We start from the raw sequence: 22,871 nt of genomic DNA, 5'->3' as shown, positions 1-22,871 counted from the left end.
CTATGAGTCCCGGACTGAAATTCCTACACAGATCCTAAATAAATGTTGAACTGAAAAACACTAGTTCCATTGCTCTCTAGCCCTCTTGACCTCTAGTCCTCTGCATTGTGTATTTATATTAGAATATTCTTACAGTTGGGGTGAATTTGGTAAGTATTCTGGCCCCTTGACCTTTTCCACATTTTTATACGTTAGAACCTTATTTGAACATTTATTAAATTGTTGTATTTTTCCCTCAACAATCTACACACAATACCCCATAAAGACAAAGCAAAAACAGGTTTGTAAGAATTTTTTACATTTATAAAAACAAAAAACTGAAATGTCACATTTACATAAGTATTCAGACCCTTTACTCAGTACTTTGAAGCACCTTTGGCAGCGATTACAGCCTCGAGTCGTAGGTCTGACGCTACAAGCAGCTTGGATGGGGAGTGTTGCTGCACAGCTATTTTCAGGTCTCTCCAGAGATGTTAGATCGGGTTCAAGTTCGTGATCTGGCTGGGCCACTCAAGGATATTCATAGACTTGTCCTGAAGCCACTCCTGCGTTGTCTTGGTTGTGTGCTTTGGGTCATTGTCCTGTTGGAAGGTGAACCTTCGCCCCAGTCTGAGGTCCTGAGCGCTTTGGAGTAGGTTTTCAACTAGGATCTCTCTGTACTTTGCTCCATTCATCTTTGCCTCGATCCTGACTAGTCTCCCAGGCCCTGCCACTGAAAATCATCCCCACAGCATGATGCTGCCACCACCGTGCTTCACCGTAGGGATGGTGCCAGGTTTCCTCCAGACGTGACGCTTGTCATTCAGGCCAAAGAGTTCAATCTCGGTTTCATCAGACCAAAGAATCTTGTTTCTCCCCCTATTGCTCAGTTTGGACGAGCGGCCAGCTCTAGGTGGTTCCAAACTTCTTCCATTTAAGAAATATAGAGGCCACTGTGTTCTTGGGGACCCTCAATTCTGCAGACATCACCAACGAACTGGTCCAAACACACCAAGACAGTCGTAAAGAGAGCACGACAACACCTTTTCCCCCTCAGGAGACTGAAACGATTTTATATGGGTCCCCAGATCCTCAAATGTTCTACAGCTGCACCATCGAGAGCATCCTGACCAGTTGCATCACCGCCTGGTATGGCAACTGCTCTGCATCTGACCGTAAGGTGCTACAGAGGGTAGTGCGAACGGCCCAGTACATCACTGGGGCCAAGCTTCCTGCCATCCAGGACCTATATAATAGGCGATGTCAGAGGAAAGGCCAAAAATTGTCAGATTCTCCAGTCACCTGAGTCATAGAATGTTTTCTCTGCTACCGCACGGCAAGCGGTACCGGAGCACCAAGTCTATGACCAAAAGGCTCCTTAACAGCTTCTACCCCCAAGCCATAAGACTGCTGAAAAATTAATCAAATGGCCACCGAACAATTTACATTGACTTTTTATAATTTTTTACTTTAGTTTATTGGGTAAATATTTTCTTAACTCGTCATGAACTGCACTGTTGGTTAAAGGCTTGTAAGTAATAATTTTACGGTAAGGTCTACACTTGTTGTATTCGGCACATGTGACAAAGTTTGATTTGATTCGATTTTTTGGTACCCTTCCCCAGATCTGTGCCTCAACACAATCCTTTCTCAGAGCTCTACGAAAAATTCCTTCAAACTCAGGGCTTGTTTTTTGCTCTGACATGCTTTCAACTCTGGGACCTTATATAGACAGGTGTGTGTCTTTCCAAATCATGTCCAATCAACTGAATTTACCACAGGTGGACTCCAATGAAGTTGTAGAAACATCTCAAGAATGATCAATGGAAACAGGATGCACCTGAGCTCAATTTCGAGTCACATAGCAAAATATCTGAATACTTATGTAAATAAGGTATTTCTGTTTTTTATTTGTAATAAGTTTGACATTTTTGCAAACTGTTTTCACTTTGTCATTATGGGGTATTGTGTGTAGATTGATGAGGATTTTTATTAAAATGTAATCCATTTTGGAATAAGGCTGTAACATAACAAAATGTGGGAAAAGTAAAGGGTCTGAATACTTTCCGAAGGCACTGTATGTGTTTCCCAGGCCTTTCTGCATGTGAATGTGTGGTGGAGACCTGCTGTTTACCAACTAGTTGCTAATCCATTTGGAACGAACGGAGCGACAGTGCTTTGATAAGCACCAGGTTCACCTCTGGCCCCCGGGCAGCCTGCACCCTCTGACACAACGAGTGTGAGAATCATCATCTTTCATCTCCGTCAAAGAACATTCACCTGACCTGTTGCTGATAGGCAATTGGGCGGTGAGTGATGCTGGGTCTGGGCTATATCTTTGTCTTTGTCCCAAATGGCACCCTATACCTGGGATAAAAGTAGCACACTATATTGGGAATGGGTACCGTTTTGGATACACATTTTGTGATGATGGCAGAGCAGAGGTAAAACAAGTGGTACTAGCTGATGTGTTGACTAGCGGTTTTTGAGTGGAACTCAAAAGTAATGGCATGTGAAGAGTTTGTGCAGAAGGTGACGCTAAAGAAATTGCGAAATATGTTGTGAATATGTGGTTTGGAGAGAAGACTTTTCTCCCTCTGCAATTATCGTCCTTATATTTTTTGCCTGTATCTATGCTCTTGGTGTTACCTGAGGAGTTTTGCTACGAAATCTCAGCCGTTTGCACCCGAGTGGGAAAACTGGAGGGCAACACACTAAGATGTCTAAAGAAGACCTTGCCAATTCTGTACGTATTACTCATCTCTTGACTCACCCTGTTCCCTCGCTGTGTTCATTTCTAGGTATGAAAAGGCCTCGGAGTCCAACCCAGTTGCTGCAGAAAGACAGTGGCGGCGGCCATGGTGGAGGTGTGTGCTTGCCCTTCAACCTGTGTGGCGAGCTGCTACAGGAGCCCGAAGAAGGACACCCAGATGGCCCTCAGCAGAAGAAAAGGCTACTCTACTCCCTCTGTGAGGTGTGCAACCTCCAGCACAACTCAGCCGCCCAGGCCCAGGTCCACTACAACGGCCGTTCCCACCTGCGCAGGGTCAAGCAGCTCAACAATGGAGAGCTCCCCCCAAGCACAGGCAGTGGCACCAGTCCAGCACCGGCCGGCACTCTCACCTGCTCCAGCACAGGTAAGCTGGGACAACTCACCATTCACCAATTCACTGGAACATCGAATAAAATAGAATATTATGTTATTAGTCTGTCTACCGAGACAGAATTATTCTGCTCTACTTCCAACACCCAAAGAGTTGTCTCTCTTCATCTCTCTCTCTCTCTCTCTCTCTCTCTCTCTCTCTGGGCGTGCATGTGTGTGCACTGTGCACACATGCAATTGTGGATGGAGGTGTGTGTTGTGAGTGAGAGAGAAAAGTACATCTGTGTCCTGTGGGTTACTCATGGTGAAGAGATTCCCTGCCCCCCATGGTTGACGAGGCTTGTGATGGGCTGTGCCCTCTCTCTACCCTGAATTAACCCATCTGGAGATGCCTGGTTAGGGCCAGAGTCTGAGCATCATGCACCCGCACACCCTAGAGTAACGAGCTCTCGTGGAGGAGAGAAGCCGTGGAGCTGGGGCTGGAGCTCGGCTAGAGCTGGAGATTGGGGCTGGGGGTCAGGCTGGAGCTGAGGCTGTGTCAGTTGATGCTGAGGTTGGAGCCCGAAGTCGGGCTGAGGCTGGGGCTGGGATTGTGGGTCGGCTGGGGTTGGAGGTCGACTGTTGCCTGCTCATGGCATAGCTGCAGCTCAAACACCACTCTCAGTGTATTATTGGTGAGAGAGCAGGGAAGAGAGAGTGAGAGGATTACATAGGTCAGGTGCAGTGAGGCAGAGGAATGTAATCACGGTTACCAGGGCAGATGTACTGTAAACAGCATGGAAAGAGCACTTGCGGATGAAACACCATTTAATAACACTGATGTTGTAGAGGGATGCATTGGGGAAACAAGATTAAACCCTTACAAGTAGAGTAGGTAAGGTTAGATGTTATTAAAAAACATTGAAGCGATTTGCAGAAACATTTAAATGGAACACCACAGTAACAGAGTATTGGATGAAAATGACTGGGACCATCCAGCAGAACTAGGTTCAAGTAGTATTTATTTTCTTTCAGATTATGAACCAATGGAATAGTCACAATAAATGAGTTCTTGACCTGCAGTGAACCAATGATTGTGCCAATTGGATGTATTGATGTTTGATATGGCTATGGTTCACAATTTCCCCCCCACCCCCACTCCAAACATGCCACCAACAACATTTCTGCCTTACTAGCGCTGCCCCAGTCAACTGTAAGTGCTGTTAATGTGAAGTGGAGCTTGTGGTGGTTAATTTCTGTATTATGATATTAGGAGAGACAAATTTATCACAAGTTGGGGTTATACTTAAACTAAATCTTTAATAATAAGAGCTTTGCAATAGCAATGACTTTCAACGATTCACCATTTCTAATGATCCGTTGAGAGTGGCAACACAATGGCTACTGAGATCTTTTTATAGCAAAGATCCACCCCCTAGTCACATAACAAACCACAGATATTAGGAACAGTTCACAAAGTGAGACTATAAATGAGAAAGGAGTATCCCATAGCCAGATAGCATTCGCTATAAATTATCGTTCAGTTTGGTCCCTAAGACGAGGTTGCTATCTTGTTCCTGTTACTCCTAGCACAAAAACTCCAACTCATCCAATGGCATAAAACAATTGTCAACTCTAGACACTACCACACACATCCCCCAAGGCCAAAGGAGGGAGTGACTGGCGCACAGACATTGTGGAAACCAGTAATTGGTTCCTCATTAATCACACCATCAATTCACATGGTTTAACAGATACATTCACTTATGAAGACAATGTTCCCTCCTGTCCTCTTCCCTTTCTGATATTCTGCATAGCACCAGGGACATGTAAAAGACAAGCCTGACCTCTCCCCTCTCTGGGCCCCAGGTGACTGAGGTGAACGAGTTCCAAACTGCCTCTGAAAGCAACGTCAGCACAAGAACTGTTCGTCGGGAGCTTCATAAAATGGGTTTCCATGGCCGAACAGCCGCACACAATTCTAAGATCACCATGCGCAAAGCCAAGCTTCGTCTGGAATGGTGTAAAGCTTGCCGCCATTGGTCTCTGGAGCAGTGGAAACATGTTCTCTTGAGTGATGAATCATGCTTCACTATCTGGCAGTCCAACAGACAAATATGGGCTTGGTAGAAATGCTACCTGCCCCAATGCATTGTGCCAACTGTAAAGTTTGGGGGAGGAGGAATAATGGTCTGGGGCTGTTTTTCGTGGTTCGGGCTAGGCCCCTTAGTTCCAGTGAAGCGAAATATTAACGCTACAGCATACAATGACATTCTAGATGATTCTGTGCTTCCAACTTTGTGGCAACAGTTTGGGGATGGCCCTTTCTTGTTTCAGTATGACAATGCCCCCGTGCAAAAAGCAAGGTCCATACAGAAATGGTTTGTTGAGATTGGTGTGTAAGAACTTTGAATGGCTTGTACAACCCTGACCTCAATTCCATCAAACACCTTTGGGATGAATTGAAACGCCGACTGCGAGCCAGGCCTAATTGCACAACATCAGTGCCCAACCTCACTAACATGCTGACCACACATCTCAAAATACATTTACACATTATTCAATCATTGCGCCCACACTGATCGCGCACGTCAACGAGCATCTGCGTAGCCAGTCGCTAAAATAGAACTTGGTTCTGTTTTTGACGCGCTGCAAGTCCCGCATCTCCCATCTCCTCATTAGCTTCTATGTGCATATACCCACGTGAGTGATTGAAAGATGAACTGAGGTCCACACTCCAGTCCTGTTGGTGGTGGTAATGCACCTTAAAGTTGTTTGCCAACTGCCATATAAAGTCCGAAGAAGAAGAAGAAGAAGAAGAAGAAGCCTGAAGGAGGAGAGATTACTGGAAACAAACTTGGTTTATCCTTTTTTATCTGTGGATAAATTGTCGGAGTAGAGGACCTACACTGGCGTAACCCAATGTTTATCCCAGGACAAATTAGATAGCAACAGCAAGTTGGCTAGCTAATTTGACGTAAATCTTTAATGCTTTTTGACCTGTCCCCAAATTATTATAGTTGTTTCAGAGTTCGTTTTGATATTTCAACCTGCGTGTCGTGATTGCGTCTGCTGTGGGTGGACAAAATCATCATGCGTGCGGTGGCGCACGTGAGCAGTCTTCCCAGAAGAGTGGAGGCTGTTATAGCAGTAAAGGGGGGACCAACTCTATTAATGGCCATGATTTTTTTAATGAGATGTTCGACGAGCAGATGTTCACATACTTTTGGCCTTGTGGTGTAGGTAGCCTACAGTACCAACTACCAGCCTACAGTATCCAGATAACACTGAGCTCACCACTAGATGGCAGTGCTGACAAAAAGCAGTAGCCAAGACACTGCACCATAGAGCCGCAAAGGGTTTATGGTAGGTGTTGGTGTTATGAATATAAAATAAAGACTATTTGCACAGTAGCTCTTTTTTTCCCATGGTCGATTTAAAAACTAAAGAATTGTTGTGGGGACTTTAAATACTACTACTAATACTACGACCACCAACAGGTAGACTCCCCTCACAGGTATATGCTTCCAGTGATCAGAATAACAATCATTTGTGGACAAAACAATTGCTATGGGGTTTCATTGAAATTCTAGCAATTATTTTATCAATATAGAATAATTACAGGAACTGGAATGAATTTGACCTTTAATGTTCAACACGGTGCAAGTAGCATTTATATGTAATTTGTAAATACAACATTTAAATTTCTCTTTGATGAGAGCTCAATAATAAAAATATAGGAATGTCACAGTGCAAATGGTGGGCAACATCATCCGTATATACCAAAATAGTATCTGAAAGTACAAATGCAATTGTCTTATGTGCATGTTATTTAGGCTATACACAGCACTGGGGTAAACACTGTTCTGGTGCTTTGGTAGGTTCCTGAGCTCTGAAGCTATTGTAAAAGTAAAATGTAAAAGAGTAGTGAGTGAGCAACAAAGCACATTTTCACCCGTAGTCGATTTGCATCACCTTGAGATTTGTATGACAGAAACAATGACCTTATCAAAACTTGGCTGGGAGCATAACTGTTTGGAAAGTTAATTACTTTATTAATGAATGTGTTGTGTCTCTTGGGCCATGCTGTAAATATAATCATGTAATGGGATATGTGCTGTATACTGTACTGTGTGTGTGTGTGTGTGTGTGTGTGTGTGTGTGTGTGTGTGTGTGTGTGTGTGTGTGTGTGTGTGTGTGTGTGTGTGTGTGTGTGTGTGTGCGTATATGCTCATCTATACATCTCCCAACATTGATGACAAAGAAACAGAACAAAACACACGCACAAACACATCCCTCTGCCTGTCCCTGAGGAGAGAGTTTCCGCAGTGGGTTTAGTCCTTCTCTTCTGATATAGTCATCGAAAAGACTTTCTGAATCACACCAGTGACTAATCAGTGACTAATACATTTTTCCCCAATTGTACTTCCCAACCAATGTTGCTATCACATGGTACAGGTACTGTATAACTCAAACTAATTTGTTCACCTCTTTAGTTACAATTGTAACGGACACAATTTGAAATCGCCCTTCGAGCTTGATAACAGATATTGGCAAGATGCCAAGTTGGCCCTCTCTTGGAGATAATTGAAGCATTGCTCCAGATGCTATGACAGAGTCATAAATGGCCCATGGGGCTCTGGTCAAAAGTAGTGCACTATGAAGGGAATAGGGTGCCATTTGGAACGCAATCTTTAATTGATTGACTCACCAGTGAGGGCAATCAGACAGGCTTTATTTGTTTCTGTACTTGGCACGGTCACTGGAGAAATGAGCTGCTAGCTAGGTCAGGGAAACTGCTGATACGTCATTGGGGAGCATCAAGATGCTATTGGGACAGATTGCACAGAGGACATTGTGGTTCTCACTGAGACACACACACACACACACTCTTGTGTGCACACACATACACGCACGTGCGTGCACACAGACACACAACACACAGATGGCGACAAGAGCAGTGCAGCATTCCAGGCTGTGGTGTGGGATCTCTCTATTTACTTTCCATTAAGGACAACTTCTGTTTGGGTTAGAGAAATTATACACATGAAAAGTGATCTAATTTTGGTGTGAGTGGCATCCCGTGCCGGTGATTTGGTATTCAGGCACTGTCAAACTGCCTCCTGTCAACAGAAGCAGAGCAGGGCTAACACGGCAGGTTAGGGGGAAGGAAAGGGGGAGGAGAGGGGCGAGGACAGACTGATTGGGCTTTGGGGCCGGTAGGACCTCTATAGATCAATCTTGAGAGAGCTAGATGTTTGACTGACATTTCTGTTGCTCCTGTCCACCAAGCCCCTTCCTCCCTCTGCCTCAACAGACTCCACTCGGAACACAAGGTCGTTTTCATTAGGACAGGGTATGGAGTACAGCTGGTCCAAATTGCTCCCTATATCCCCTCAATGTGGTTAGCATGTCTGGATAGGTATAAGCAGTGTAGTAGTAAAGCTTCCACCGTATTGCTTCCTGCAACGATTATGGCCAAGTAAAGTGATAGGGAATGAATTGGGACTAGCTTGTGTAGTGTACCGTAGTGTCGGGGATTGTGGCGGACTGCTGTGCATGCATTGCTTTCACACTCCAAGGTCACTTTCACACTCTTTATGTAGCATGTTATTGTCTGCTCTTGTAGATTGAAATATATCCCACATGAAAAAAGTTGTTTGAATCAGCGACACCCCCTATGGCTACTGTCCTTGTATTACTCCTGGCCAGCACCATTGACTTGGCAGCATACAGTATATTTGAGGAGCTTTACATAGCCAAGATCTTTTCAGAAGCTTTGTTTTATTTCGGCCATAGTACAGCCCTCATGTTTTTCCCCAAGGCTCGAGACATATGTTTGCTATATCAGAAGGTGGAACATTTGTGGCGTTTGGCACATGTTGAGGCTCTCACTCTGTGTCAGTGAGAACACATGCTCTGTCTCTGTCGGGAGCTCAGTGTTTGCAGTTCTAGTCCGTCATCTCGCTCTCTCCCTCTTTCTCGCTCTCTCTCTATTCAATTTCAATTTAAGGGACTTGCCAAAGCAAGTGAAATAGATAATAAACAATAAAAATGAACAGTAAACATTACACTCACAAAATTTCCAAAAGAATAAAGACATTTCAAATGTCATTATGTCTATACACAGTGTTGTAAATATGTGCAAATAGTATGTGTTAAAGTATTAAAACATAAATATTGCTTGTATTTACAATGGTGTTTGTTCTTCACTGGCCACCCTTTTCTTGTGGCAACAGGTCGCAAATATTGCGGCTGTGATTGCACACTGTGGTATTTGACCCAATAGATATGGGAGTTTATAAAAATGTTGGATTTGTTTTCGAATTCTATTTGGGTCTGTGTAATCTGAGGGAAATATGTGTCTCTAATATGGTCATACATTTGGCAGGAGGTTCTCTCGCTCTCGCTCTCCCTTTCTCTCTTGGCACAGGCCATGCCATCACACTGTTGCCACGGCCAGGCTCCCTGCTGCTGTGTGCCTGGCTCTCCGTGCCAGTCCTGCTTTATTTATCCTATGCCTGGACCGTGCCAGGCCCTGCTGACGCCAGGAAGACCCCAGCCCTCCCACTCCTTCATACAGGAATTAAACTGGGCAACCACTAATAGGGACTCACAGGCACTAAAGGTTCAGAGATTAAAAAGGTAATGCCGATAGGGAATTGTCAGTTGAAATTTTATGGCAATGTCTTCTTCTTCTTTAAAAATGTGTGTGTGTGTGTGTGTGTGTGTCTGGTGTACCACGCTTGCTCGGACCTTGCGGGTGGCCCCGCGAAACTACGTGCACGTGTGTCATTGATTTCTCTCACTTTAAACTGTGTGTGCATACATGTGTGGTGTGTACATGTGTGCGTGCAGGCGTGTGCGTGCGTGTGGGCATGTGAAAAAAATGACAGACTAACAAGAGTAGACAGGCTATCGGCTTGTTAGCTGCTTGGTCAGATCTCTCACTCACACACACATACACTTTCCAACTTACTCAGAAGTGTCACTGTGAACTAGTCTCTCCTCACCTCATTTGTTATGTCTAATGGCATGGCTTATCTCTGTCTGTGTGTGTGTGTGTGTGTGTGTGTGTGTGTGTGTGTGCATGCCTGCGTGTGCCTGCGCACATGTGTGTGCCAGCTTGCACGTGTTTGTTTGTGTGTGTGTGCGTGTCTCTCTCTCTTTCTTCCCACAGAGTGAAGGGTTTTGCTCAGGGGGAAATGAGCCAGTATCTAGGGAGCTGCAGAGATCTTGAAGTGTGTTGTCACACTGACGATAAGGCTCAGAGGCAAGGCGCACTAGTTCTTCACCACTCAACACAGTGCAGCATTTCTTTCTCTCGTTCACTCTCTCTCCCTTTCTCTTTGTCTGTTCCTCTCCCTTTTCCCCTACTCTCTCTTTCTTAGTCCCCTTCTCTTTTCCCCTCTCTCTCTTTCTTTGTCCACCTCTGTCTCTCCTTCGATCTCCTTCTGTCTCTCTCTGCCCCCCCCTCCCCACACACACACACACACACACACACACACACACACACACACACACACACACACACACACACACACACACCTACATCTCTCTATCTCTTTTTTAACATAGGAGGACACAGATTTTATTCAGCATTGGGAGGGAGGAGTTGTGTGTGTGAATATGTGGACCAGTCTACTGAGCCGAGGTGAGCGACGCTGTTCCGTTGTTGCTGATTGTTTTCACTACTGCTGTGCTTGACAGAACTCGTAGCTGGTAACACTACAGCAAATGCATGACTTTGACATTTCTTTCAGTTTATTGATTTCATTGTAGTTGTTCCCTGCTTTGAGTAAATAAGTGTTTGATATACAGTGTCTCTGTTAGGTTACAGTATGCCAACAGATTTTTTGATTTATTGTCTTTATGTATTGACATTTGAGAAGCAATTTGTTTGAGGTATAGTATTTTGATTACACAGTTATGGACAACTCTTTATAGCACACTGTAAAGAGGATGCTGTGAATTTGACAGTAACTTAACAGGCAGCTAGTGGTAAGTAAGTTAATGTATTTCATATTGGAGTACAACTACTGTAATCTAAATGCAGTATCAAAGCAAGTACTGAGTAATGACACACAGTAAAATACATGCCGTAGAATTGACTGTATTATACTGTAAAAAAAGTAAATGCTAATGTAATTGTAATGAATGAATGGAGGAATTAGTTAAATTCTTTAAGGGCAGATGGATTTGTATTTCACAGTATTATACTGTAATTACATGGGATTGGTGCAAGCAGGTTGGCTGATAGCTAATGTGTTTATACATTACAGCATTTCAATTAATATTTGGTATGTTATATCACTTGCACTTCTAGAGGTCTTATCAAATTGGCAGCGACTACAGGGCAAAACTGACTAAAAGGAAATGTCAAAATGCTCAGCAAGGTTTAAGACTTGATGCCACTCCAATCTGTCCCCTATACATTTTAATTTCATGGGGCACTACTACTACTACATACCAGTTAAATTGGTACAGCATTGTTTAAATATGTTCATGTGCCAGAAACAGCAATACCATGCACCCACTCTTGGTCAAAATGTTTTTGGCACTCAATAACACGGTACTGTACTGTTTTCTGTGGGATGGAATTACTGCACACAAACCTTTCCCACAACGCATCTTAAATTACAGTATGCTTCAGTAAATCGTTTCACACTATTTTACTGTTGATAATACCCCAAATTACCAGAAATTCATTTTCCATTACAGTGTGTCTGTGTATGTACTCATCTACTTGGGAATCAGAAGGTGTGTGTGTGTGTGTGTGTGTGTGTGTGTGTGTATGCATACAGCGTGTGACCATAGATTGTTGATACGAGAGTGAGGGCTGTTGTATTCTGTAACAGTCAATCATGACTGTGTGTGTCTGTCTCTCTGTGTGTGTGTGAGAGGGTTTGTGACTGTATTTTCTTTGCTTGTGCGTCTGTGCATGCGTGACTGTGTGTGTTTGTTTGCTGAAAGAGCTATATGGAGTCTGGAGTTTTCTCCTCTCAGTCGTTACGCAGAAAGCTCATTCAATAGGTCAACATCACACCGTCTGTCTGCCTGTCTGTATGTCTGCCTGTCTGTATGCATGTCTGCCTGTCTGTCTCAACATAGGCCATCAGAAATTAGTGTGGCTGCCCTGCACCCAGTATATTGGTCAATTCTAATGCCTATTGATTGTATTTATTGATGTTGTCTGGATTTGAATGTATGTCCAGCATTATACATTATGTTCTTCAAGCTTATGTAGTTCAATTACTGTAGATCAATAGACACAGTATTAATGTGGAGAATAGCTTTAAATCGGCTTTATGGTGGTAGGGGGGAACTCCATACCGCCTTCTCACACCATGTCACTTTTATGGGGGGCTGAAAAGTAGTGTCAGTCTGCTTAATACTCGCCCCTAGGCTCCCTTATATTGGGTTGCGTTCATTAGGGTACGCAGCAAAAAAAATCCTTAAACATTTTGCAAGGGAAAATGAAAATGTACATTTCTATTAGACAAATCCAGGTAGTACCTACCTGTTTCACTCCATTTCCCTTTATTTCGGACCATTTTCTTTGGTTTCTTGCCTAATGAACACGACCCTGTTGGTGTGATGCTTTAGCCTTGCAGTCCACAGCTCCTCCACAGTATAACCAGCTCATAGTCTGGAGGAACCATGGTGAAATGGTTTCTCAGATGTTTGTCCTCAGACCAGCTGGCTGAAATTAATACAAACATTTACATTTTTATGTGCATGTGAGTCCCTCTGGATAATTTTTATTTGCTCTCTCTGCTGAGTTAACCCTCCTGTTGTGTTCCGGTCGAATTGGACCGATTTACAAGTTTTCTCTCTGAAAAATGTACACAGGGCATCTGAACACACAAAATACATTTGGATGATTTTCATTACATTTTCGGGTTTTTATTTGACTTTTGTGCACCTGTGGTTTTCCGGTCAAAAATGACCAGTCATTAGAAATGAATGGATGAGACTACAATTAGTGTATACAATTGAGTTCAGGCACATGCCCATTCATCAGAAGTTGAAGACAACACAGAATATGATCCAGACCAAGAGACAATCAATGTGGAACAATCCAGTGATGAGGAAGAAGGCCCTGCTGAGGTTGTTGTTACATTACGGTAAAATAATGGGAATTTGTCCTGGTCTTCATCCCCACCTGAGAGGAGAGGAGAGGTCGGCTGTCGGCTGAAAATGTATCAGGATGAGCCCAGGGCCAACGAGATACGCCATATCCCGGGTTGATGACATAAAATCCTGATTCGAACTGTTTCTGACAGAGTCAATCAAAACTATAGTGATAAACATGACCAACTTGTAGGGAAGTCGCATTTACAAAGACAACTGGAAGTAGGTAGACCAGACATATGTTCAAGCATACGTGGGTCTCTTGATTTTGTTTCTGGATCTGTACACGCCAGCCAATCTACCACCAGTTTATGGGATGCAGAGTCTGGTCGTGCCACTATGTCATTCGAGACATTTCACCCATGTTGTCAAGCTTGATTCGCTTCGACAACCGTGATACAAGACCAGGCCGCCGTCAACAAGACAAGCTGGCAGCAATGAGAAAGGTTTGGCACAAGTGGGTGGAGAGCCTGCCACTCATCTATAACCCAAGTCCACGCACACGCAACCACCACCACGTATTGTCCAACATGTGCATGAGAACACACAAAATTGACAGTTTGTGAACATTTTAATGTTTGTTATTGTTAGTAATACTGTTATTATTACTGTTGTTCTTTAGTGTGTTCAGACATACATTTTGTAATATGGTAAAGTTTTCATGTGTGGTTTTGGGCTAATCTTTACGAATAAAACCTCTTTACGAAAACTTCTTTACGAGGACTTCTTTTCGAATAAAATCATACCGGTCAGTTTTGACCGGGAACTCAACAGATGTTATTTTGTGCCACTATTTAAAATGATGAAATGGTTTCAAAACAAATGTCCTTAATAAACTTTGACACAAAGTAGTCAGTGCTATTTATCACAATGTTTCATCTGAGTATTTGTTATAGTCAAAATAATCCATACATTATGCTTTTTTTTTTTTTACTCAAAAACACATTGTATGAGCTCAGGTCAATGAGGCCTACAGGCCATAAATAGCAAATAGAAGTTCAAAACTTGTAATGTTCACAATAACTCAAGTTGACAAAAAGATCTAACACAACATTAGGTGATAATATATGTATTATTATGGATTTATAATTGGCTATAATGGGACGGTCATTTTGGACAAGGAACACAGAATTAACATGAAATTAACACAACAGGAGGGTTAATTGAATCTTTGAAGTCTCTTCTGTGATGTATTCATTCTTAGGGCTTAACAATGAACTCAATTAAGCCCACCTTGTGGCATGGAAATGACTGGATGCAAGAATCAATGGCAATATATCATTACTTAAAAAGTAAAAAATTGTATGCACCAATCCCAGATTGCAATTTCAGTACAGCTGAAGTGAGTACCTTTTGGAAATGTGTGCGTCTTTGCACGTTAATGAGAGTTCAATGCAATTTAATTACTTTTAGTCAAGTCAACTCTAACAACCGACACACTGCTGATTTAGTGATGTGCCAAGATCAAATATTAGATGAATAATGTGAGGAATGTCTTTAGAGATCAAATAGTAGCTTCGGTATTGCCAGTAGCGGTACATGGGGAAACCAAGCCAGAAAAAATGTCATTTAACAACCTTTGTGGTGTTATAATTGCGTTGTTTGCTCTATAACCGGTTTGTTTATATGCCTTGCAACCGTGATATGCAGGCTTGAGGCCAAAACAAGAAGAAGTCACAGTGGCAGAATAAATTCAACCACACCTTGGCTTCGTCACGAAACCGGAGAGCAACCATTGTCCGGTAAAGTCTGTTTCAAGCCAAATACAATCAATGGGCAATTGAAAGTGTGTGTGTCTGCTTTCTGAAAGGTTATAGTTAGTCCTGAGCAATTAGTGCTTTTCTAGTTTGGTTTCAGTTTGATTATTCAGTTTTGTGGACCCCCACAAGTGTCACGGGACTCGTATAAAGGTAACCGGTACTGGTTAAGAAAATGAATGGGGGTATGAAGATAGTTTTGTGCCTATCCAAAAAAAGCGGTTAAATATGTGTAAAAATAATTAATTAATTAAAAAAAAGATATACATTACCAGTCAAAAGTTTGGACACATCTACTCATTCAATTGTTTTTCTTTATTTTTACTATTTTCTACATTATAGAATTATAGTGAAGACATTCAAACTATGAAATTACACATATGGAATAAAAAGTGTTAAATAAATCAAAGAAGTGTTAAGTAAATCAAAATATATTTTATATTTAAGATTCTTCCATGTAGCCACCCTTTTGCCTTGATGACAGCTTTGCACACTCTTGGCATTCTCTCAACCAGCTTCATGTGGAATGCTTTTCCAACAATCTTGAAGGAGTTCACACATATGCTGAGAACTTGTTGGCTGCTTTTCCTTCACTCTGCCGTCCAACTCATTCCAAACCATCTCAATTTGGTTGAGGTTGGATGATTGTGGAGGCCAGGTCATTGATGCAAACCAAATGGGATGTCGTATTGCTGCAGAATGCTTTGGTAGCCAAGCTGGTTAAGAGTGCCTTGAATTCTAAATAAATCACTGACAGCGTCACCAGCAAAGCACCCTCACACCATCACACCTCCTCCTCCATGCATCATGGTGGGAACTACACATGGAGAGATCATCCGTTGACCTACTATGCGTCTCACAAAAACAGGGCTGTTGGAACAAAAAATATTTGGACTCATCAGACCAAAGAACAGACTTCCACCGGTCTAATGTTAATTGCTCATGTTTCTTGGCCCAAGCAAGTCTCTTCTTCTTGTAACCTTTATTTAACTAGGCAAGTCAGTTAAGAACAAATTCTTATTTACAATGACGACTTAGGAACAGTGGGTTAACTTCCTTGTTAATAGGCAGAACGACAGATTTTTACTTTGTCAGCTCGAGGATTCAATCTGCCAACCTTTCGGTTACTGGCCCAATGCTCTAACCTCTAGGCTACTATTGGTGTCCTTTAGTAGTGGTTTCTTTGCAGCAATTTGACCGTGAAGGCCTGATTCACGCAATCTCCTCTGAACAGTTGATGTTGAGATGTGTTTGTTACTTGAACTCTGTGAAACATTTATTTGGGCTGCAATCTGAGGCTGGTAACTCTGGGACTTCTTTTCCTGTGGCAGTCCTAATGAGAGCCGGTTTCATCATAGCGCTTGATGGTTTTTGCGACTGCACTTGAAGAAACTTTCAAAGTTCTTGAAATTTTCCGAGTTCACTGACCTTCATGTCTAAATTATGCTCTGTAATTTCTCTTTGCTTATTTGGGCTGTTCTTGCCATAATATGGACTTGGTCTTTTACCAAATAGGTCTATCTTCTGTATACCACCCCTACCTTGTCACAACACAACTGATTTGACTCAAATGCATTAAGAAGGGAAGAAATTCCACAAATGAACTTTTAACAAGGCACACCTGTTAATTGAAATGCATTTCAGGTGACTGTCATAAAGCTGGTTGAGAGAATGCCAAGAGTCTGCAAAGCTCTCATCAATGCAAAGGGTGGCTACTTTAAAGAATTTCAAATATAAAAAATATTTTGATTTGTTTAACACTTTTTTGGTTACTACATCACTCCATATGTGTTACTTCATAGTTTTGATGTCTTCACTATTAATCTACAGTGTAGAAAATAGTAAAAATGAAGAAAAACCCTGGAATGAGTAGGTGTGTCCAAACTTTGGACCGGTACGGTGTATATGTATTTCCTGAGTTTTCTTATGTCTTAGATATAGAACAAACACCTCAAAACCTTTTCTTATAATACATTTTTTTACTTTCTTTTTTGCCATTTTATGAATGTGTTATTCAGTGTGTTTCTCTGGGCTATAGTAGTAAAGTCCAAATTCAATATATTATCCCCAAAAAATTATCCCTAAAGGGGTCCTAAAATTCCAAATCAAATAGTTCAATGATCCATAGTGAGACCACCTTAAAACATTTCAATATGTCAGTTTGGAACCCCGCCCCAAACGGCTTCGACTTCTAAAACTCTTAAGGATTAGCCCCTTTTTTTCGCCTAAAATGACAAAAGTAGTGCACTATGTAGGGAATAGTGTGCCATTTGAAGAAGCACTCTATATTGGAATAAGGTGCATTTTGGGACACACCCAGAATGCCAAAGCCTTGGCACTACATCCTGAGATCAATAAGAACCCAATGAAAGTTTCGGAAGGCTCCCACCCAATTACTGGCATTATTAAAATCCCAAGCTTGCTAAACACTGCATTGATAAACGGTGCATATGTTGTTTGATGTTCATTTCAAGAGCTTGAAGCTCTCAGAAGTTCCCACCTCTGACTGGTTAGACTGAGACATTGAGAGTTTTTTTTGTTGTAAATGGTGCCAATAAAAATAATGGAATGGTGGACTTGTCACTCTTTGAACTTGTAATTATACAGCACTATAGGTCAAAACAGACAGCATTGTGAAAATGCCTTCAAATTGGTTGTTTGTTAGCATTGGCCCAACCACATTTCTTTGTTTGATAAATTCTGACTTTTTTGTGTGGTTTGGGTTTCGTTGCACTGCACAGCACACCTATTGTTGGTCTACCTGTCTGTCAACCTGTCTGCCTGCCTGCTTGTCTGCCTGTTTTGTCTTTCTATTGGTCTATTCTCATGTGGCGCTGTATGAAGCAAAGCATAACCGCACTTTACCAACCTCTTTCAATAGTATGTTCCGTCAGCTCAAATGACAGTGACAGTTCGAGAGCGATGACTCCATTGCCTCATTCACACTGTCACACATACAGCACCCCCACCAACGCTAAAAGGGTATTTCGGCACAAAGATTATCTGGAAGGTCTGTCCCGTTCTACTCAATGTTATGGATGTTGTGAACATTGTGGAAATTAAAGCTGGAGTGTATGATCTGTGATTGATGAGTGTGTCAGCTGTTTGGGATGAAAGGCCATTATCACTGGGAGATACAATTATAGATCATGACACGGTTGGATTTCACTGGGAGTTCTGTTACTTATATCTAGTAGCTTAGTCTACACACAGCACCACACTAGTTGTGTTGAGGGGAATACTCAAGCTTTTGTATTGGTAAGGAGACAGGACAGCATTGTTAGCCAGAGAACATCTTTACTAAGACAATACTGGATATGGTGTAGAGAGCATATGGGTTCTGTAGCATAATGCTTCAGCTCTGGTTAATGGTATGATGGTGTGAATAAATAAGAAGTGCATGTATATGCTTCAATTCAAGATGTCTAAGTTAGGGGTGTCATACGAATATAGGTCTCCCCCCGAATTCGGGCACTCACTGCAAATTTGGTATTCCCCCCCCCCCCCCCCCCAAGAAATAGCCCTGTGTTGGTCTTCTTTTTTTTTTTTACTTTCGATTCTCCCTGACTATGGCTTTTATTTCGGTGATTAATAGTCACATAATTCAGAAATACTTTCCCCTGCCCCTCTACTTGTCCATCTTGTTCATGCTTCTATAGGACCTTACATTAGCTCAGACTCTCCTACCCACGTGTAAAAGCTCAGCAGGAAATTCACTTATGAATTTTCATTGAAAATTAAGGACAAGAATAGTTTCATTTGGCAAACCTCGCCCAGTGTGGTCTGGAATCCATTTGGTGAGAGTGTTCTGTTGAATGATCACAGTGAAAACCTATGGTCTCTCTGTCTCCTCAGCTATGAGCCAGAGTGTTTGGAATGGGAGTTCACTCTTTCGCATGCAGACCCATTTCTATCCTCTCCTTACATTTCTTGTCACACGTGTTGGAGATTAGGGCTGGGGTGGGGATGTGTAAAATAAGGATACGCATGTAACCGGAACCAACAACACAAGCTTTCCATTCGATGCTGCTTGGTTGTACTGTAAATGCATCTCACTAGGCCTTGGGAAATTGATACCATGGATTGGATCTCAGCTCTATCCCTGATGGCACCATATTCCCTATTTAGTGCACTTCTATTTTAACCAGGGCCCACTGGACTCTGGTCAAACGTAGTGTAGGTAATAGGTTGCCAATTGAGACACATACCTATAACGACACAGGGCGAGACCAGGATGCAGACACAGGAGGCAGATGGTTCGAGTCTGATATTTATTGAAATACAATGGGCAGGACGGGTAGAAGCAGAAGTTCATAAACCAGGTCAGAGTCCGAAAGGTACAGTAGGGGGCAGGCAGGCTCGAGGTCAAGGCAGGCTGAATGGTCAGGCAGGCAGGCTCAGTGTCAGGGCAGGCAGAACTGGTCAGAACCGGGAGGGCTAGAAAAACAGAGACTAGGAAAACAGGAGCACAGAAAAACACGCTGGTAAGCTTGACAAGACGAACTGGCAACAGACAAACAGAGAACAGAGGTATAAATACACTGGGGATAATGAGGAAGATGGGCGACACCTGGAGGGGGGTGGAGACAAGCACAAAGACAGGTGAAACAGATCAAGGTGTGACACCCAGTTTTACAGAAGACAAGAAAGGAGCGCCTTGGCCAAGTTTTATGTTTGAGACCTTGAGAGAGCAAAGACAGCTGCTGTCATCGCTGTGGTTTTTACCCATGGCATTACGATGGTGGAGTTACAGGCTGGGTTGGTTATACAGGATAGCATTTATGCCACACCTGACATGGGTTCTCCAATCTGACCAACCATTCAACAGATATAAGCCTGCTGTTTGTGTGAGAGTATATAACCTACACATTTGTATGGGACGTTTGTGAAAATCTGACTCCTTTGAGGAGTTGTTTGTGAAGGAAAACCAGATCTGTTTGTGAAATAAAGGACAAACAGCATTGTATGACCACTACAAACTGAAGAATGGAGTTGTTTAGCAGGTTAAAGGTGACTTATTAGCTTATTTCTGATTTACCAATAGGGTGTTATATTACATTTTATTTCAAGTTCGTTTCTCATGTTATGCTTCCCCTTCCACCTCTCTTTCCTCATACTTTCAATGCACCGCTGGCTGACTCAATCCATTTCCACTAACATTGCTACATGTTCCAAAACATTTTTCCCGAAAGAAAGTTGAAAGTCAAAAGCAGGAAATATGCTAAAAATTCACACAAAAATGGTGAACTATCCCTTTAACTCCTTTCTGTTAGACTGGAAAAACCCTCAGGTAAACTTATGTCTGATAGCAGAGAATTCAATCTGTATGTGTGTCTCTCCTTTTTGCAGCCATGGGCTCTTCTCTCTAAAGAGATGTTAATTTTACATATGAGTTTCATTTCAAAGGGGATTCAGGATGCCGACAGCAGCACTGAGCACTTTGTCTGTGTACACATATTTGACTTTCTTGTTTGGTACTTCAAAGGCATCATTGTGCTTCTGGCTTGGTGTTCACCAATCGCGTATTCTAGTCCTGACGTTTCTGTCTCGTACCTAATTGTTATTGTGTGAGTAAGTCCTTGGAGAATAAACTGAACCGTTTTATATCATACAATATTCAATATTCTCAATGTGAAACCACTTTTTCCTATTTTCTGCAAAATTAAGGATTTATGCTCTTACCAAGGGGGACCGAGAAACATAGACTTCAATTTGAGGTAAACCCCACTACAGCTTTGATATTCTTCTTTAAATACTGCTGTCAGGAATCCACAGGGAACCATATGGATTTGAGGGTTTGAAAATAGCACAGCTTATTATAATTGCCACTCAAGTTTCCCTTTATAAGACAGTCTGAGGACTCACAGTTGAAGTCGGAAGTTTACATACACCTTAGCCAAATACATTTAAACTCAGTTTTTTACAATTCCTGACATTTAATCCTAGTAAAAATGTCCTGTCGTAGGTCAGTTAGGATCACCACTTTATTTTAAGAATGTCAAATGTCAGAATAACAGTAGAGAGAATTATTTATTTCAACTTTTATTTCTTTCATCACATTCCCAGTGGGTCAGAAGTTTACATACACTCAATTAGTATTTGGTAGCATTGCCTTTAAATTGTTTAACTTGGGTCAAACGTTTCGGGTAGCCTTCCACAAGCGTCTCACAATAAGTTAGGTGAATTTTGGCCCATTCCTCCTGACAGAGCTGGTGTAACTGAGTCAGGTTTGTAGGCCTCCTTGCTCGCACACGCTTTTTCAGTTCTGCCCACAAATTTTCTATGGGATTAAGGTCAGGGCTTTGTGATGGCCACTCCAATACCTTGACTTTGTTGTCCTTAAGCCATTTTGCCACGACTTTGAAAGTTTGCTTGGGGTCATTGTCCATTTGGAAGACCCATTTGCGACCAAGCTTTAACTTCTTGACTGATGTCTTGAGATGTTGCTTCAATATATCCACATAATTTTCCATCCTCATGATGCCATCTATTTTGTGAAGTGCACCAGTCCCTCCTGCAGCAATGCATCCCCATAACATGATGCTGCCACCCCCCGTGCTCCCCTGTTGGGATGATGTTCTTCGGCTTGCAAGCCTCCCCCTTTTTCCTCCAAACATAATGCTGGTCATTATGGCCAAACAGTTATATTTGTGTTTCATCAGACCAGAGGTCATTTCTCCAAAAAGTACGATCTTTGTCCCCATGTGCATCTGCAAACCGTAGTCTGACTTTTTTATGGTGGTTTTGGAGCAGTGGCTTCTTCCTTGCTGAGTGGTCTTTCAGGTTATGTCGACATATAACCTGTTTTACTGTGGATATAGATACTTTTGTACCTGTTTACTCCAGAATCTTCACACAGTCCTTTGCTGTTGTTCTGGGATTGATTTGCACTTTTCGCACCAAATTAGGTTAATCTCTAGGAGACAGAACGCGTCTCCTTCCTGAGCGGTGTGACGGCTGCATGGTCCCATGGTGTTTATACTTGTGTACTATTGTTTGTACAGATGAACGTGGTACCTTCAGGCATTTGGAAATTGCTCCCAAAGATGAGCCAGACTTGTGGAGGTCTACAATTTTTTTCTGAGGTCTTGGCTGATTTCTTTTGATTTTCCCATGATGTCAAGCAAAGAGGCACTGAGTTTGAATGTAGGCCTTGAAATACATCCATATTCCCGAAAACCTGAAGTGAAAAGTAGCCAGGGGGTGCTAGGGCACCCAGGTTTAACTATAACACCCTGCATAACACCCTGCATTCCGCTGCTGGCTTGCTCCTAAAGCTAAGCAGGGTTGATCCTGGATGGGAGACCAGATGCTACTGGAAATGGTGTTGGAGGGCCAGTAGGAAGTACCCTTTCCTCTGGTCTAAAAATAATAATAATTGCCCAATACTCCAGGGCAGTGATTGGGGACATTGCCCTGTGTAGGGTGCCGTCTTTCAGATGGTATGTTGAAAGGGTGTCCTGACTCTCTGTGGTCACTAAAGATCCCGTTTAACCTAGCAAGAAAAATAAACGTTCAATCAGTATTGAGTGAATGAACAACGACAAAAGTTTCCTGTTATTTCCATACAGTCCATGTCAAGATGTGTTCATGACAGGGTTCATAGCATAAGCGTTAACGCCACCACCACGGAATCTGAAGAGTTACCACAAATTAATATCATATTAAAAAAATACATATTTTAAGGTTAGGGTGAGACATATGGTCACCAGTGTGATTAAGGTTAGGGTTGAAGTTAAGGTTAGATTTAAAAATCCAATTTTACGAAGATAAATGGTAGAAATAGGCAGTGTTCATGACTTTATGGCCGTGGTAACTAGTTATACGACCAATCTGAAGGTCCTGAGTTCGCCTCTCGGAGGAGAAATTGACTATTCTGTCATGTTTATAGTTTTGACACCCCCCTGCCAATCCCGACA

The 22,871-nt window shown here is 42.3% G+C and overlaps 1 protein-coding gene across 2 annotated transcripts in view; it reads left to right on the top strand.

Moving 5' to 3' along the window:
* Positions 1–22,871, top strand: part of LOC115179199 (zinc finger protein 385B) — a 150,812-nt gene that overhangs the window by 51,156 nt on the left and 76,785 nt on the right. Inside the window, exon 2 of one of the 2 annotated variants that reach the window (XM_029740577.1) lies at positions 2,781–3,116. In XM_029740577.1, the coding sequence (XP_029596437.1) occupies positions 2,783–3,116 (334 nt within the window). In that variant the 5' untranslated portion in view covers positions 2,781–2,782. Of the gene's footprint in view, positions 1–2,780; positions 3,117–10,566; positions 10,716–22,871 lie in introns of those variants that run through there. The other variant, XM_029740579.1, reaches the window with a different exon arrangement.

Source organism: Salmo trutta, chromosome 39 (assembly GCF_901001165.1).
Source record: "Salmo trutta chromosome 39, fSalTru1.1, whole genome shotgun sequence".
Classification (NCBI taxonomy): Eukaryota; Metazoa; Chordata; class Actinopteri; order Salmoniformes; family Salmonidae; genus Salmo; species Salmo trutta.
The sequence above is the reverse complement of the archived record's forward strand: the minus strand, read 5'-3'. Positions and strand labels throughout refer to the sequence as shown.